General features: G+C 44.9%; 1 protein-coding gene across 2 annotated transcripts in view; it reads left to right on the top strand.

Annotated features, from left to right (window-relative positions):
* GRIA1 (glutamate receptor, ionotropic, AMPA 1) overlaps positions 1-18,313 on the top strand; it is a 116,440-nt gene that overhangs the window by 53,446 nt on the left and 44,681 nt on the right. For both annotated transcript variants that reach the window (XM_009081472.1, XM_009081473.1), the window contains exons 2-4: positions 3,419-3,658; positions 4,957-5,141; positions 9,934-9,987. In XM_009081472.1, the coding sequence (XP_009079720.1) occupies positions 3,419-3,658; positions 4,957-5,141; positions 9,934-9,987 (479 nt within the window). The remainder of the gene's footprint in view (positions 1-3,418; positions 3,659-4,956; positions 5,142-9,933; positions 9,988-18,313) is intronic.

Below are 18,313 nucleotides of genomic sequence, written 5' to 3'. Positions count from 1 at the left end.
AGGAATGAGCTTGACATCGAACTGTCCAAATTCAGCTGCTAGAGCTGAACACCAGGCTGACTGCAGCTCTCCTCTGCAGGAAAAGCTGGACTGTGGCCAGCCGGATGTTCACAGGTAGTTGGCACAAGGTTTGCAAAGTGTGATGCTCTCACTCATCAATTGACCAGAAAAGCTCAACTTTTTGGACATTCCATTCCAGTGTGATTTTTATCCCTTTTATATCTCTTAAAGTATTTTAGAAAAGCATCGGTCAGAGCCTAGTGACTGCTCGTCACTACAAAAGCAAAGAGAGCTTAAAATCATAGAATCATAGAATCAACCAGGTTGGAAGAGACCTCAAAGATCATCAAGTCCAACCCTACCGTGGTTACCAGACCATGGCACTAAGTGCCACATCCAGTCTCGTCTTGAAAACCTCCAAAGATGGTGAATCCACCACCTCCCTGAGCAGCACATTCCAATGTCTGATCACTCTCTCTGTAAAAATCTCTTCCTAATATCCAGCCTAACCGTCCTCTGGCAGAGCTTGAGTCTGTGCCCTCTTGTCCTGCTGCTGGTTGCCTGGGAGAAGAGACCAACCCCCACCTGACTCCAACCTCCTGTCAGGGAGTTGTAGAGGGTGATAAGGTCTCCCCTGAGCCTCCTCTTCTCCAGGCTTCCTCTACTTAAAGTTTACAGTTCTCAGTAGTATGTTATAGGAAGCTGCAGAGCAATCAAATGAGAACAGAATAATTAATAAATTTGCTTCATAAAATGATTAAAGCAAATGTAAAGAAGTTCCAGCAATCTCTTAGTGCATAAAGAGAAGGGCAAGCAATTTCTTTTGAGTTTTGCTTGGTAAACTCATTTGGAGCATCTGTAATTTAAAATAATCCTGAGATTTAAATAACTTTGCAGCCACTGCCTTTACATTATGCCAAGTTCAGTCGCAGAAAGGTGGCTGCAGCTCTCACTCTTCATTTTTCCAGACAAATTGACACAATGCTTTCTTTGGTTTTCTTTGGGTGATAACCCTCAGCAAGCCTTTATTTTTCCAAACCTTGTCCATGGCCCCTCTTAGCCTGCAAGTACAAAGTGAGCGAGGGTTCTTTCCATACTAATGATAAAGAGTGCTCATTCTCTCAGTTGCCTTTGGTGCAATCTGTTTCAAAGGCTGAGACTGATGATGCCTCAGAACAGTGTAGGAGGGCTGCCTGAGTGTGACTGAGCCACAGAGTTAAAAAAACATAAAATCTAGAAAAATGATAGATTCATTTCAAATAGAAAATAAGATTCAGGGAAGCCATGGCTTGTCTAAAGCAAAACAAAACAAAACAAGCCAGCAAAGTTTATTGTCTAGATTATTAATTGTACCTGATAGTTTAGCTGCCCCGAAAATGTCTCTTTAATCATTCAGTGAGTCTGAAGCTTTGGTCTCCAGAGATCATGGTCTGATCTCTCACATATGGTATATCGCACCGTTCATTAGACCCACTGGTCCAGTCACATGGAAATGATGTTCAGACTATTTCTATCTGTATCTGCTGCTTTTCTTCCTGAATGTGTCAGTCTCATGATGAGGGCAGTGACTCCAGCTGATACAGACACAATTGCTGATTGCAAAGAGAGACACTGCTGTGAAAATAAAGAGAATGGGGGGTTATTTCCGTCATGGTTCAGGCTTTGCAAAGCATTTCTGCCCTACAGAACTACAAATTCCCTTGTGGGAATCACACCTGAGATCACAGGTGTTGATCAGTGAAAAGAGGATGAGTGACCCTGGGGATAAGCTCCAGGACTGGGGTGTTTAAAACTTGGGCTCTAACCCGGGAGGAATGAAAACTTTTCATCGGTGTCAGGGGATTCAGTTCTCAGCTCTCAGCACCATGCCATTCAAAAGCCTGCCTGCTTCCTTTTGGTGGTGAGATGGGAACAGGGACTTGCTTTGCACAGTGGGAAGCAAGATTTCTTGCTCTTCCCTCTAAATATTTGATGCTGGCAGTAGAGAAGTGAGGAACAAGGCAGTCTTATCCAGAATGGCTGTGAGCCAGTCAGGGATGGCTCCTGCTGGAGGGACAGAGCTCAGATGGAGCCCAGCTAAGGATGCAACAAGCTCATGTTCAGGAGTCTGTCTCCAGCCACACATGCACAAGGTTCAGTACCAGTGGCTACCAGCAGAAACCAGGTCAAGGGATTCCCAAGCAGCACAGAGAACTTGCCAGGGGACCCCAGAATGTCACATCCAACTCCTCAGCCTGGTTGGGGAGTGCGGGCAAGTGATGTGTGAAGTGTTGAGTCAGTATAAATGTCACAGCCAAAGGTCTTCAGAGTCAGAGTGACAACAGAAGGAGACACAAGTCCCAGGAGTTCTGATACAGGAAAAACGCTGTCACTGCCATCACCTCTGGCTTGGAGATTTATTGATGGTAACTTGGGATGTGCCATAAACAGGGGTGATATTAAATGAGTCTGACTGTCTCAGGGGCTAAGTTTTACAACCCAAAGTGTGAACTCTCTCTGTCTCACTGAGATCCTGAGGCATTTTTCCTGCAGCTCCCACGATCTCATTAAGTGCTCTCCAGAGAAGGGCTCCAACCCAGGAGAGCCCTCCCTGCACAGCACAGCACCAGCTGCTGAGGACAGACACAGATATCTGCCAGGGAACCCAGCATTCACTCCTGATGGAGACCTCCCAGGGCACTACCACTGCCTCACTGGGCACACAGCCTTCCCCACTACAGCTTTGTGAGGAAACCAGAAGTTGCCACACAGGTGTCCCCAAGTACCAACACACTCCCAGTGTCAGAGGCTCTGACCTCAGTGTCAGCAGCTCATGCCCCAGGACAAACCTCCCTGTGGCTGTGCTGTGACTGCACTGAACCTTAGTGAACCTTTGCTGAGATGCCTTCTCAGAGTGGTTTCTGCAGCTTCAGAGGTCAAACCCATGTCTTCCTTCAGGAGTCATTTGCCACAAAGGGAGTGCTGTCATGCAAAGGCTTTCCTTCTGCTCCATGAATGCATCTGGAGCTGCTAATGCCCCTTTCTGTTGAGGGGTTCCCATGTTAAGATAACATATTTTATGCCAGAAACAGCAAAATCTTCAGTAAAGCTCTGAGGATACTGATTGATTCTTCTGTGTCATTTCTGCCTGTCAAAGGGGAAGTAGGTCTATGGAGATAAAGTGCAGAGCTCCCCATGGCTACAAGTCCTGTTCTTCACATGTCAAAGGGGAAGTAGGTCTATGGAGATCAAGGGCAGAGCTCCCCATGGCCACAAGTCCTGTTCTTCACAGGTTCCTTCACCAACCGACTGGCCCTGGGGGAAAATTATCTCGTCCAGGGAGCTTGCAGCTTATCTTGGGGAAAAAGGTTTATTTTTGGTGACATTCCTGAGAAACCTTGTCCCTCTGTCCTCATGACCTTTCTCTCTGCTCCTCCAGTCTGCTCGCAGTTCTCCAAGGGCGTCTATGCCATCTTTGGATTTTATGAGAGGAGGACTGTCAACATGCTCACATCTTTCTGCGGGGCTCTCCACGTCTGCTTCATAACACCAAGCTTCCCAGTTGAAACCTCCAACCAGTTTGTTCTTCAGCTTCGCCCAGAGCTCCAGGATGCCCTCATCAGTGTCATCGAGCACTACAGCTGGCAGAAGTTTGTGTACATTTATGATGCTGACCGAGGTAAGTCACAAGTTTATAGGAGGGTTACCAGGCAGTTAAGCATAGGGCTCTAGATGGAGTCTTTGCCTCCAGAAGTCCTCACTGTGGGTTGCTGGAGGCTCAGAGGGTGGCTAAAGGAAGGGTCACCCTATGCCTTCTCTGTTCTGTATTCCTTTGCTAAATATTCATTTCTGCTGAAGGTGGGTGTTATGTAGATGAAGCATTAGCTTGACCAAGTGTGTCTGTGTTCATGGGGTTGGGTCTGAGCCTTATCAACATGAGGGAAATACTTGATGTGTAAATGGCTTTAGTGTGAAACTGAAAAAAATTGTTTATATTCAATAGGTCCCATACTGAACAGGTCTGTTGACCTGGTCTGGTTCTTGGAAGTTCTTGGAAGATAGATACTATCTAACTTTCTGAAGGATGAACAAGTCTAGTGAGCTCATTGCTCTGTGATTCAGTTTCCTCAGCTCTCAGATGCCTTTAAAGATCCAGGCTTGGATGCTGAAGGCAAAGTGGAATTGTGGAGGACAGGGCAGAAGTAAGGGTGATTCACAGCTCTGCTCTGGAAGTTATCATTATCCCTTGAAGGGACAGGATGAGCTTTACAGACAAGGATAAGGTATAAAAGCATCCCACCTGCTTTTTGTTGTCACGAGGCATGGGCACACTGAATATCCTGAAAGGACTGCAGTAGGTAGGGTTGTCTAGCAGGATTCCAGTGCAGTGCTATGTATATCTCCTCTGGAAGGTTATGCACGTAATTTAGGCAATATAATTTTTAAAATAATGGATTTCTGATGAGTGCACGTAATTTAGGCAATATAATTTTTTTAATAATGGATTTCTGATGATGTGCTGCTGGAAGAGAGAAGGATGCTGAGTATGTTTGTGTGCTGTGATTGCTGAGGGTGGCCCTGACCCTAGGAGCATACAGCCTAAACAGATCAAAGATGAGAAGGAAACTATGGCCGAGAGAAATCAAGTGATTTGGGTAGTGACAGACAGGAAGATGAGGATTAGAGCTCTTATCTGAATCCCACAGCAGGGCCAGATCAACGAGACTGATCTGCTGATTACAAAGTAAAACAAGGTCTGGAATAATCTGTGCCAGGACAGAAAAAGTAGAAGTCATTAATTCTAGCCCAGCTGAGCCTGGGTAAGATCTAGACTATTAGCTGCTCTCTGTAGTTCTGCTGCACTCTTGCGACTCTGTCTCCAGCCTGGCTCGAGGCAGCTACACAGGCTGTCAGGAGGATGGCAAGATGTCATTGCACAACTAAAACTTGTCTCTCCCCCCTGTCTTCCCATTGTAGGGTTGTCAGTCCTACAGAAAGTGCTGGACACTGCAGCTGAGAAGAACTGGCAGGTGACAGCTGTCAACATCCTGACGACAACAGAAGAGGGTTACCGCGTGCTCTTCCAGGAGCTGGAGAAGAAGAAGGAAAGGCTGGTGGTGGTGGACTGTGAAACTGAGCGGCTGAACATCATCCTTAACAAGGTTGTGTTGGTGTGGGCCTCCTGGGAGGGGTCTTGCCCATGGGATGGGAAGGGCTTTTTCTCCTGGAGAAGCTCTCGTCCCCATTCTTGCCTGATTCATGTCTCATTGTGTCTCTCATTGGGTGTGGTATGTGTGCATTGCAGCAGGCTGCCCAATTTGTAGCTATTTCTCCCTTGTGTTATTGTGGAAACTGTAAAGTTGCATAAATACTAGGAACTCTCACGTATTCATGCTGAGTGAGCTCCGCTGCTCCATCTTCCCTACTGATTCGACTTCTTTGCTGAGCCCTTTACACCCCTTTACTCCCCAACGAGTTTACTTTGTGCTAATTCCTCCAAGCAGCATGCATAAGACATGGCACCTTCTGATTCTGCTGAGTTTTCCTTCAGTTTTCCCACCTCCTGTGAGTTAGGGTGGAGGTGTGAATTGGCACTGCCAGACTCCTGGCGCTCCAGCCTCCATGTGCTGCACCAAATTCTCACACCTGTGCCAGCAGGGCAGAGATGGAGAAGCTTTATGGTACCTCTGTAACAGGAGCACTGTCTTCAGGTCAGGCTAGAGCTCACAATCAATCCTCCCAGGGCTTTCAGGCTGTAGCAGGATTGGATGTTTCCAGCTCCTCTCATGCCTTGCAGTGAAAGACATGTTCATTCAGAGCCATCTCCTGGATGTTTTGTCAGCTCACGGCTACATGCCAATGGGATATGCAACAGAGGACTCAGCAGCTAGATTGTGTGCTCTGCCTTACTCATCCTTAATCCATGTAGGTCACCCAGTAGCACAGACCCAAGTTTTCCCCATCTTCTTTGCTCCAGGCCTCTCTTAATGCTTTCCCTCAGTCCTGAATGTGGACTTCTGTGAACAGGAGTCCAATGCAAGCCCATGGACTGGTCTCAGTCCACACTTGTGTCCCCTCTTTGACTCCAGCCACGATACCTTTCCCTCTCACACCTACAGCCAAGTCCTTTCCCACCACTGGGACTTTGGTCCCACCTGGCTTAGTAAGGGCTCTGCAGTGCACTGTGACTCCCACTTTGTACTCCTCATAATCAGCTCACTCTTACCTCGTGCTTCACACGTTGCCTTGTCTAAGGTACCTGTCATCTCCCGTCTCACACTTCAGCTGCTCACTGTCTGGGGCAGGGACTGACATTTCACCAGCTGCACAGCTCAGCAACGAGTACAATCCATCTTTGTTGGATGTCTCTGGGTGCTACTCTGTTATATGTAATAACAAAGCAGATAGTGGGGTTTAACCTCAAAGTAAAGGTCACATTCATGAAAGAGAAAACAGATTATTCCAGAGAGTAAAGTCCTCTCTCTGCCCATGGAGCAGCTGCTGTTGAACAAAATTTTTGACAGGACCTAGGCAGTGAATTAGACTTTTATGCAGGTTTTCCTACAGGTGTATTTAGGGTTAATAGTCTTGGCTTTTTTAACCTAGTTTGTCTAACAGAAAGTTTAGTTCTGCAGACGAATATGATTTAGTTTTCCTAACATGAACAGGAAAATAAGTCTTTCTTTTAAACTTCTTCAGATAACTGGAGCAAGAGTTAAACTTAGATATAAGAAAAGCTAATTGTAAGAACACTAAAAATCCAGATCTTGTGATTATGTGTTTTGCAATGCTATACAAAAGATCAGTTCCCAGAGAAAAGAGGTACAATGCTGTGTTTTCCTACAGTAAAGATGGAGCAATTCCAACAGACATCTGTGCCTGGGAGGTAACACTCCAGTGAGGAGTAGGGCTGCAAACAACTTTTTCAGACCTGTGTAGTCCATTTTCATCCTTTTTTGCATTCTTGTTGCAAGTCCACTGGGATTTCTGAGAACAGAGGTAGTTATCCCAGTGTGAGCAGGGGATGCCAGGTCAGTCACAGCATGCAGATGACCGGAGGGATTCAAAGAGAGAGTTCAGCTCATTATCATGTGAAATTCACCTGGGACTAACTTGGCCTGCCTGCTGGTCTCTCAACTCACTGCACCAGCAGCCTCTGTGGGGATGTCACGGCACTGTTTGCCCTGTATCTCAGAGCTCTGAGGTGTTCAAAGAGCTGCCTCAGTCTCTTGGGGACATTTCAATGCATTTATCTTCGTCCCTGACAAGCCTGTCTCTGTCTCTGGGTGGCTGTGGATTTGTGCTCCCTGGTGAACAGAAGAGCTGGGGATGGCTGTTTAGCATCAGTGCCTAACACATACACACACTGGTGCTTGCACACACTTCTCATTTCTTCTCTGTACACATAACCCAAATAGCACCAGTGACTGCAGCAAGGCAGTCCTCGCATTCTGGCAACCGTAGCTGTGGAGGACCCAGGGTTCCATGTGTTAATGAAACATGGGAAAATGACCTGATTTCGTTCTTGGAGATTTCTCTGTGTCAAGTCTCAAGGGCATGATTTATCTTTGCCAAGGTACCTGTCATTTGTGAGCCAGGGCAGCTTATCGAGGGGTTGCACTGTGTAGACTTAATGGGCTAAGTATGTGGTGGGTTGTGTTCAATCAAAGCCCTGTATTGTTTCTTCCTTGTCTCTCATTAAAATGAGTAACTGGAATTTCTCCTTTGCTAGTGTTTCACTCTGAGAGGATTTCTCTCTAATAGATGTCAAACTGGCCCATTAAGAAGTGGGTAATGAAACCTAGGTGGCCCAAGTGAGCTATCAGCATGCAGCCCGGCACAGCCTCTCAGCACGGTCAGGATAAGTGATAAATGCTATTATAACCTCAGCTTGCTACCGCTGTCCGGGCACATTAGGACTGAGCAAGCATTTTAAAATAAATTAAGACCACAAATAACTGCGTAAAACACAGGAAACAAGCCTCATAATTCAGGTGGATGGGGTGCAAGATTAACAGCTCAGGGAAAACTGGATGGCAGCCCTCTCCGGTTCATCGACTCCGACACCTAATAAAATAACAAAGGAGAGTTTGGGCTGAAGGAGCCAATGCCAGCTATTGTTGACACTGGAGAAAAGGGGAATTGGGTCGTAATTCTTAGATATCACAGTGCACTGGAGATTCTTCTTTCTCCCACAAGGGCTGGGACTTACTGCAAAGGTCAGTCTCAGTTGATGAATCGAAGGGGACAAGTTGTTTCTGGTTTTGCTTTTTAGATCTGGCAATGGAAGACACTCAGAAAATTAGACATAATAAGAGGTGTTTATCTTCATAGGTTTAGGTATAGGGAGTTGTTTTTCTTTCCTGAGAGCTCTAGACATCTGAGTAGAAGCCATACTGAGGCATCCTGTGCAGGGAGCCACAGGGCAGTGAAGCTGGTGGAACTGGCATTAGCTGTATAAGAAACTGCTTCTAAATGAAGCCTTCATTGGAGTTAATTGCCACCCCCCATTAATGCTGAGAACCAGATGAGTTTTATTATGCATCCAAGAGCACTTCATCAGAGAAGGGCTAAGGCAGATGAACCAGTTGTACAGAGCAAGTGTCAGTCAGCTCATTTATAATCCATTTGGAAATCCTTAAATGACTGCTCATGATAATCTGGGAGTGCTGTCCCATGGGGAGGATCAGTCTCTGCCCTCATCTGACACCTGCTGCCAGCCTGGTATCAGAGAGAAGTCCTGGGTGGACTGATTTCTGGTTGAGTCCAGCACAGCAGTTATTTTATGATCATTCTGGCTGTGAGGATCTTTCTAGCCTTGCTGCAGTTTGTGCAGATTTTGCCTGAGCATTGGCAATGCAGACTGCAATTCAGAATCAATTCGTACGACAATGGAAATAAGAGGTAGGACTGCCAGCAAGGAAACTTTATGGAAGCAACACAGTTCTCTCAGAAACTGGCAAGTCTTGTGTTTGTACAGGTTTTGAGGACGTTGGTTTGGGCTTTTTTTTTTTTCCACAGGCTTCTTTCTGTACGTAGAGTGGCTCAAATGTAGATTGTATCTGACTCTAGTTACCTAGTAAGAATTTAACAGTGGTGCTGGAAATCAGTAAAGAGGAATTTCAGTGGAAACATGGAGTCAGCAAAAATAATGGAATTTTTAGCTGTATTCTTTCTGCACTTTTTATAAACCAAGGGTGGAAAAGACGGGGACCATCTGATCAGTGCCTCTGTTCCCCCCAATCACAGGCAAAGCTGCAACAGGTGGAAAGGCAAAATAAAAAGGGAAAATTTTCCAGCTAGCATAGAAAAATTCAGTTGTTACAGTTTGGTAAGCAATTGTGTTGATAAAAGAGAATAACAACCTGACTCTGCAGGCATCAGGGAGAAAGGAGTGAGTGGCAAAGCTCATATATTGGAAAACCATGAATATGAAGATATAAATAATCTCAATGAACAGGCAAGGGAATCCTCTGTGGCTTGCCCAGGCAGCTTTGTTCTGGAGATCTAGTTTGAAGCTAACCCAATGCACTAGAGGACAAACTTTGTGTTTGTCCAAACCAGCCACCCACATTGTTCCTTTGGTGTCTGAAATACTGATCTTGTTCAACCTCGTTGTTTTTTTTAAATAAACAACCACTGTTTCTTCTTCCTCTGATCCCATAGGAGACAGGTTGGTTTGGTTGTTTAGTCTCTCTGCCTGCAGAATCTTCTTGGGGATCTTTTCTGGTCTAATTTCAGACTTGCTGCTCAAATATCATGTGTGAAAGCTTTGTCCATCCCCTAACAAGACTGTGAACTTTTGCTGTGTCTTTCTGCCCACAGCTGAACAGTCTCATCAAGGAAAAAGTAGAAGAAGGAGGGGCAAATAACTGAAACTCTTCTTCCTTAGCTGATCTCTGCTAATTATCCTTAGCTGATCTCTGCTAATTATCCTTGGTTTTTATCTTACAGATCATCAAGCTTGAAAAAAATGGGAATGGGTATCACTACATTCTGGCAAATATGGTGAGTTGCCCTCATTGGCAAATCTTTTTACTATCTCATATTTTTGTAAAGCACTACATTTGTAATTACTGAACTGGACATCCTTTTTATCATCCACTTTTTAGGTAAAAAAACCAGAACCAAATTTCTTTGCTTTGTTCTCCTTGTGGAGTTTTCTCTCTTGAGACAGCAAGATTATTTGCAGGGTATCTCCAAGTGTGCTGAGGTTTTGTGGTGGTTTGACCTTGGCTGGGTAACAGATGCCCACCAAAGCTACTCTATCACTTCCCTCTTGGTTCTAAATGAGATCTGACTGTCATGGGTCTAAGAAAAGAATTGGATGTAAAGATTTCTTTAAGGAAGGAATTCTCCCTTTAATGCAGGGAGTTGCTGCCTGAGGACAGAACAGTATTGGGCACCAGCAGGTCCATCTTTCTTCAGCAATATACTGTCCTCTTCTAGGAGGATGGAAAATTTCTCTGCCTAGGGAGAACTGCGAAGACATAAGAGAGAGGAATAGCCTCAATCCATAGGGCAGCTGGAGGTTTTCCACAGCAGATCTCCTCCTCTCTCCTCCCCAGATGTGTCCATCCATCCAGGGGGATGCACAGCAGAGGATGAGCTGGTGTTGGCAGGCTGGGGCTGAGGCTGTTCCCCCTGGGATCCCTGTGTCCATGGGGGTGAGCCATGTGCAGGCTCTGTACCTCTTCTTCCCACACAGAGCTGCATCTCTGAGGCAACATGTCAGCCCTGGGGTAATTAAACTTTAAACTACCAATTAGTCAAACAGTTGCTGCCCTTCTCCTTCTCTCAGTCCCAAGATAACTCTGTAATTTACAAGGCAAAAATGGCCACATCATTACCCTGTGATGCCCTGTACTGACCCTGCTCTCTGTGCTGGGCACCTACCGTGTAATTACAAAGATAAAACTGTTACGTTGTGCAGGGGAAGATGTGCAAAACCATAGAGCAGCCAATAACTTCAGTTGCTAATTTTTTTAATATTATTATTTGCTGTAACCCTGGTCTTGGATGTTTATGAAAGTCCTTTCATTAAACAGGGAAGTGAGCTGGAGTCACTGGAGTGTGTGTGTCCATGCACTTTTGTGCATACCCACACAGGAGGCTGAATGAGAATATCACCTCTTCTCTCCATATGATTTCATAAGGATAAATGCATTAAAGGCAGGAGGTGAACTAAGACTCAGGTGCTGGAGTTTTGAAGGACATTTCCCTCTGTCTTATGATGCCACACTTTCCCACTTTGAGCTGGAGAAAGTACACTTGTCCCATCTTTAATGTGTTTTCTCAGCCTTTGCACAAACCCTAAGAGGACAGAGCTGGCTGGAAGAGGTTGCATACTCAGCCAACAAGGGTTATAAATAATTAACTTGGAGCAAAAGGCTTTTCATTTCCCAACCCCTCTGCAGGGAGATTCTGCCTCCTGCTGCAGCTCACTGGAGAAGGCTTTGGGTCTCACAGTGCCTGACAGAACCACCAGAATCCAGTGTTACTAGCTGTGCTTTTGAAGCAGCTTGGATTTGAGGCAGCAGAAAAAGAGTGAAAGGAATTCAAACTTTCCCTTTGGTCTTTCCTGCTCCTTAAAACCTAACATTGCACAAGAGCTAAACTCCAGAGAGAGGGATATTTAAAAAAAAAAAAAAAAGTAGGGGATAATCAGACAACATGGGAAAACTTTTTACAAAATAAGCCTGTCACCCCTCAAGGTTAAGAAGGCACTTTCCAGGGCAGAAGCAGCTTTGTGATTTTGCTGTGCACGTGGGCAGGTTCAGGCACCAGAAGGCAAATCAGTTTCCATGTGCTGCACCCACACAAGAGCTACTGGCTGATCAGCTCAGCCGAGAGAATGGCTAAAAGGCCTTGGAGATCGCATGTTCCTGAGACTGTATGGCAACAAGGAAGGACAGCAAGCCTCTCAATGTGGGGATGGCCAGGGGTGTTACAAGGGATTGGCAGAATGTGGCTATTTGTTGTCTGGCAGAGTTAAACCATAGTGCAGATGCTCTGATCTAAGAGATCACAGTAGGTTTTACCCTCATCTAAGGACATCTTCGTCGCTGGATTAGAGTTTTCAGAGGGTGTAATGTGCTGTAATTTATTCCCACTGACTCATACACATAGTGGTAGACCTTAAACACTCCACATTTTCCCCTGCAGACACGTCCTAAGATGACAGGGCTTGCATTGCCCACACACACACGTACCCTCGTGCACACCCGCACGCCTCGAAAACAGCCCTGGTTTGTGGAAGTGGCTCATTCTGGAGCACTGAGTTGTCAGGGAATAAATTAAGAGCTAAAACCTGGAAGTGTCAGGTTTCCAAATGAGTTATTTTTTGGTCCCCTGTGCTCACTGATATCATCGTGAGTTTAGGGCTCTGATGCTGTATGAAGATAAGGTCAATGGAGTCCTCAGCTGGTTCATAGTCACCAAGTTCCCTGCACTAGCTGGAGCAACAGGATCAATCATCAGTACCTGCCTTTTGCCTAACCTTCTTGGGTATGGAAAAATGGGGACACAGTTATGTAAATGACACATTGGAAGCAAATATTGGGAAGTATTTCTGGATAACGCCATTTAAATTCTTGTTTTTAGCTATATGCTTGCTCAGACCTATACTCACCCAAAAAACAAGCAGCAGCACAATACTGCCAAGTTACAGCAGCTCCAAACTATTGTAAGATCATGAATGCAAAGCAAGTGCAATGCACAGGCTGAATAAAGGTCTTCTAAAATTATCCATGGGTGCATTTTGGACATGGAGAAATTCCCTGTCTGGTCACAGAAAATCCATGAGCAAAGAGGCTTTTCCTTGCATTAATCACTGTGTATTTGCCCAGTGGTTGCTGTTGGTGAGATGTAGTAAAGCACCGAGCAGAATTTGACAAGTAGCAGCAAATGAAAACTGGTATTTCCTAGCAGGAACAGCTTTCTTTTTTTTTCAGTGAAATTGCTGTTGCCAAGGTGAGACAATAATATTTCTGTGTTCACAAACAAAATTAAACCATTCTGCACCTTAGGCCATGGGCAAACATCCTTCTCCAAACCTGCTATGCCTGCTAAAGACACAGCTTGTCTTGTCTGCCCAGCCCTGCCTGTCCCATGAAGGTCTGTCTGCAACATCCCTGCCAGGGGAAGGGTTTTTGTGAGCATCCCTGCCTCTCCTTGAAGCAAATTTGGCACTGTTCATGGATTTTGCAAACTCATGAAATCCTTATCTTCAACTGGTACCCATTAGAGTTACCCCAGTTAGCTTTAACCAGCTGGATATTGATCAGGTGTACCAGCACTGGGGGTTTGCAATCATCTCTCTTTCTCTCTCTCTCTCTTCCCCTCTGGAACTCAAAGAGATTTGGCAACTTTAAGAAGTGTTTGTTTTTGTGAGTTTTATTTTTCTAAGCTTTGTTCTCAGCCTTTTAGATCATCAGACTAGCAACCACAAAGGAAAAAAACCCACAGTCAATACTATCAGAAGAACAAGCTTAGAAACTTCTGGGATTCCTTTCTTTTGATGTTCAGGCTTTTTCCCCATAACCTTGGCTTTGTGCATCTGTTTGTCCTACACCATGGATGTGAGCTGACTGCTGTCAGTAGTGGAAGAACATCAGCTCTCTTGGGAAGAGAAAAATCTTTGCCTTAAAATAAGTGACATCCATGTGACCTGTCTTTAAGTGAAAAATATGAAAGACAGCTGCCACATACAGTGTTTTAGCCTTTTATTTTTTCTTTTCTGGCACATTAGTCCAGGTTGTTCTTTTAGAAAATGCTTTTTTTTTTCCAAAAGATGAATAAATAAGTGTATGAGATTGCTGATGCTAGGTGTATCAGGGAAAAGTAAGGATAAAAACTGTGTTGATTAGCAAAGACAAGCACTTTTTCTTGTGCCATTCTACATCAGTGTGTGTCAGCACTGAGTTAGGCTGTGGACTGTGTTTCCCTTTTGCAAGCAGTTATGATGGCACTGGAGGTTATGAGCACAGTAGCTTTGTCAGCAGAGTGGCTTGTGCAGAAGTCAAGCAAGATATCCTGATCTGATTCAGTTCACCTGTAGTTTGGATGGGCATCTTTGAATTTTTCCCTCTGAAAAATGGATGGGAGAACTTCTGCATCACCAGGGCTGAGACACAGTGACCAGCCTGACAGCTGGTGCAGACTGTGAAGAAGGATTTCATCACTTGCTGATTGGAATCTCTATTCTGTGGGAGTTTTCAAAAGGATGAGTACAGCATCAGCTTCTTGTCCTGGTAAGATCTCAAGATGTCTGGTCTTACAAAAATTATATTCTTATATTGGAAAAGAGATGTCTTAAGCTATTTTTAGGGTTCTAAAGTCATGCCAGACCTTTCCTCTTTCTGAGAGGTTGATGCAAGTAGGTTCATGAGACAGCTTGGTTTTCCATGCAGAGGAAGACAATATCATATATCAGTGAAACGTTTGAAACCTGCATTTCACTTCCAAACAGCTTTTCTGTCCTGTTTCAAAGATTATCAAGCAGAATAACCCCATCCAACATTATCTCATCTGAATTACTGATAGTAAAAGACACAGCGGTGCCCTGAATTAATTTTTGCTTGAACTAGAGTGTCTCATGTAAAGGAAAATTATGTGGTTTGATACAAAAATTGCCCACACAGGAGAATATGAACAGCAACCTTAGAGAATTTTTGCAGTAGTTAATGAGGGCTCAAAAACATGAGTGACTTACTGTGGCTAAAAAAAATCAGAGCATCGGGTTAGTAACTGACAGATTATATTACAACCATTGGAAGGAAAAATGTGTTTGCTTAAATTTCAGCAAAAGGGTGTTAAACTAGCAGGTTTCCTCAGCCATTTGCAGCCTCCTAATCCATTACCCCAGCCCAACTGGCAAGTGGTGATCTGTAAATCCATAGTGTCTTCCTCATGCTGTCTTCATCAGTGCTTTTTTTTCTACTCAAAACCTGCCTAGCTTCAGCTTCCTCCAGCAGATTTATGCTTCTGTCTTCTAGACCAAATATTTGATTACTGATATTTTGGTCCATGTATACAGTGATCAGGTGATCCCTTAATCACATCTTTGATTGAAGTCCTGGCATCTGCCACTACACAGCACATTTCCCAAACCTTTAAATCAGTTTCTGAGGTGAAAGCTCTCTAAAGCACAAACATCCACCTAGAGCATCTCACCCTCTGCCTGCACCAAGCTTTCCAACAAGATGTGTGTGATCATTTATATCTAGAATGTGCTGCAGCAATAGGATTGGGCAGGTGAAAATAATATCACAAAGAAAACCTGTAGAGCAGGTTGGAAAGAAAAGTTGCTGTTCATCTCTAGCCCCTTGGCCTTGAAGTCTGGATTCTCACCTGACTTTGCTTTGCAACTATAGGCAGGACAAAACATTCTCATCAAACTGGCAGATTGGGACCCTGTCTGACAGTCCCCCTTCTCCTGTGTTCTTTTCCCTTTCTTCTTCATTGATGTCTAAGTTACAGTGAGGACTCCCATGTTTTGCTGCCACAACGAGATTTGACACATTAATAACTCTGCAGAGGAGAAGAAGGCCTCTCCCATTGGAAGGCATACTGGAACAAGACTGAAGCAGATGGGCTCTTTTTTGACATACTCTCCTCATTAATAAAAAGTGATGGGAGTGAGGAATTATGCTTCACTGGATAAGTCAAGCTTGAAGAAAATTTGGTATATTAAGGATGCTCCGTCTGGAAACACTCGATTTCTTATTCCCTTCAGAAAGTCACTGGCATACCTTGGAATGACAGGAGCCACTTTGTATTCACTCAGCTGATCTACAGCTATTTGGTAGCAAAAATGTTGCTTTGCAGTGTTTCTTATAATCATAAAGTCTACTGGGAGGAAGTAGTCTGGCATTGCAAGCCATACATGGGTAGCATCTCAACAGAGCTGGGCCAGGTTCCCAATACTGCCACAGGTTTCTGTGGCACCCACCCAAATTCAGGGTGAATTGCTTAAATGCTTTTGGCTTGAAAAGCAGTATTTAAGTGTGCAACCTATTAAAGAAAAGAACAAGTAGATGCTAGTCTCTTCATCCTAGACAGAAAGGGACTTACAAAAACTAATATGCCTTCATGGGATGAAGGGACTATGCTAGGTTCAGTCAACAAGGCAATTCAAGAGAAAGGGGCATTTTCCCTCTTCTCATTCAGGGCTGAGCTTTACCAGTCTTGGGGGGAAATCTGGAGGGCTCAGAAGATGCAGAGGGAGGAGAGAAAACAACAGTGTTTCTCAGGAACGTGTCAGTCTTCAAGGAGACTCTCTTATGTCCTTTCTCTCAGGAAAAAACGAGACTTGGAGTACAGGCATGAAGATCTTAGGCTGTGTTGTGTCTGGGCTATGGGGTTCTTCATGAGACTGTGAGCTGCAGTCTGCCCAGAGCTCAGCCCTTGCTGCCTGCCACTGCAGCTTCAAAGACTCTATTCTTTTTTTTGGAAAGAGCCAGCAATTAATATAAGCTTAGTGAAATAAAAAGAGGATCTGAAGGTGTGGGGCAGCAGCAGGCTGCCTGTCAGTGTCTGGGTATGTAGGTGAGGCTGTGGCATTCCCATGGGCTGGGATGATATCCCAGAAGGAGCAGTGCCACTCACTGTTGACTGTGTGCAGAGAGGAGGCAGAGGTTTAGGTGAGGTAGTGAAATACGAAGGTGAAAGGAGAGATTCAGAGAAGTAAGTGATGCTGGCAGATTTGAGGAGGGAAATGCATGAAGGGATTGCCCTACACTGACAGCTGCCTGCACTGCCCACTCAATGTTCTGGCTCCTCATAGTGTCCAGGGTATAAATAAGGAGCTGGCTCATTTCTGGAGGGACTTTCTTTTCAAGGCAGATCCTTCATGGACTGCTTAATCAAGATGGATTCAGGAGGCCAATTTCAAGTCATCAGTCTTCTTGCATTATGCATTTCCTTTGATGATTGAGCCCACAAGCAGTGGAGAGGAATATAAATGTGTGACTTGCTGACACCTTGCCCAGCAACCAAGGCAGCGAATGGGACAGTGAGACAACCTTTGGCTGAAAACTGCTTGCAGTTTAAGAACAGCATAAAGAACAGATGCATCAAGGAAAGCACAATGAGAAAAAACCCTTTCCCAGTACTGTTTTTTATTTGAAACCACAAAGGTCTGTAACAGCTGCCCATATTATTTACTAGCTGCAGGACTTCTGCATGTAATCGCTCTGTGAGGTTCATTAGTGCAGAGAGGAGCCCATGGTATAGGCTAAAGAGCAAGTTTCCTCCTTTGAACTGAGCCTGGTTGTTGCTGGAACAGTGTGTTGCAGATGCTGTGAGTCAGAGCAGACGTGGAGGAAGGAGCTTGCTCAGCCCATCAGTGCCATGGGGCCAGATTTTTGTGCTTTATTGTCAGCCTGCTAATTCCATGGCATTTGGAGAAAACCAGGCATTTTCCAGGCATGTGCAAGGCAGGAGTTTGTGCTTTCTGGTTTGCTGATGTGGTTTTGTGAAGTGATTTTAAGTGGAAGGGACAGCTAATCCTGCTGGAGGGCAGGGGGTGGGTTGACTGACGTGGTGTCCCTTCCAGCCTGTTTTTGATGGATCCCAGAGATAACTGTGCCTGCAGAAGTGTTGTCTCCCCTGGCATACCTACATCCTGGGCAGTGACCCTGTCTGGGGACCTGGAGAGCTCCATGTTGCCTCTGGGTCCTGCTGTGCTGGCTTTGCCAGGGGGACTGGAGTGTGAGTCCCCATATCCCTCCTCTTGCTCCTGGGGGAACAGGCAGTGCTTGCATAGGCAGGTGTAGCCTGATACCTGCATGACCAACAGATACATCCCAAATGTTCAGATGTAAAGAGCCTGAAGAAAGTCACACAACAATCCAATTCCAGGGTCTCAGCTCATTTCCCTAACAGTCTTCTATGCTCCAGACGAGGCTGCAAAATGAGCTTTTCCGAGTACTCACTGGCAAATATTTGAAAGGATTTCAAAACCATTTGATCACTCCATGGCACCACATGGAGTGCATCTTTCCAGCACTGTTCACTTCTTGCTGTACTTGGTTGGATGACAGAGGGAAGCATTTCTGGGCTGGTTCTCTCCCAAACTGGTTGATACTAAACATATTACTGCAAAAGCACAGCTGCTGCCCCTCAGTCGTGGGTTGTAGTCTTTCCTCAGACAATCTTTAAGGATATATTTTCTGTTTCCCAAATTTGGTCAATTGAAAACTAAATAAAAATCCCCTTTCTTGGTTTTTTTTTTTGCAATATGTGTCTGTAGTTAGCACAAGGTGACAGATGATTGATGACTTCTTTACTTGCAAATATTGTAATTCTCCTGTTCTCCTGTTTCCTACAAGCA

This window comes from Acanthisitta chloris, unplaced genomic scaffold (genome assembly GCF_000695815.1).
Source record: "Acanthisitta chloris isolate BGI_N310 unplaced genomic scaffold, ASM69581v1 scaffold2099, whole genome shotgun sequence".
NCBI lineage: Eukaryota > Metazoa > Chordata > Aves > Passeriformes > Acanthisittidae > Acanthisitta > Acanthisitta chloris.
The sequence above is the reverse complement of the archived record's forward strand: the minus strand, read 5'-3'. Positions and strand labels throughout refer to the sequence as shown.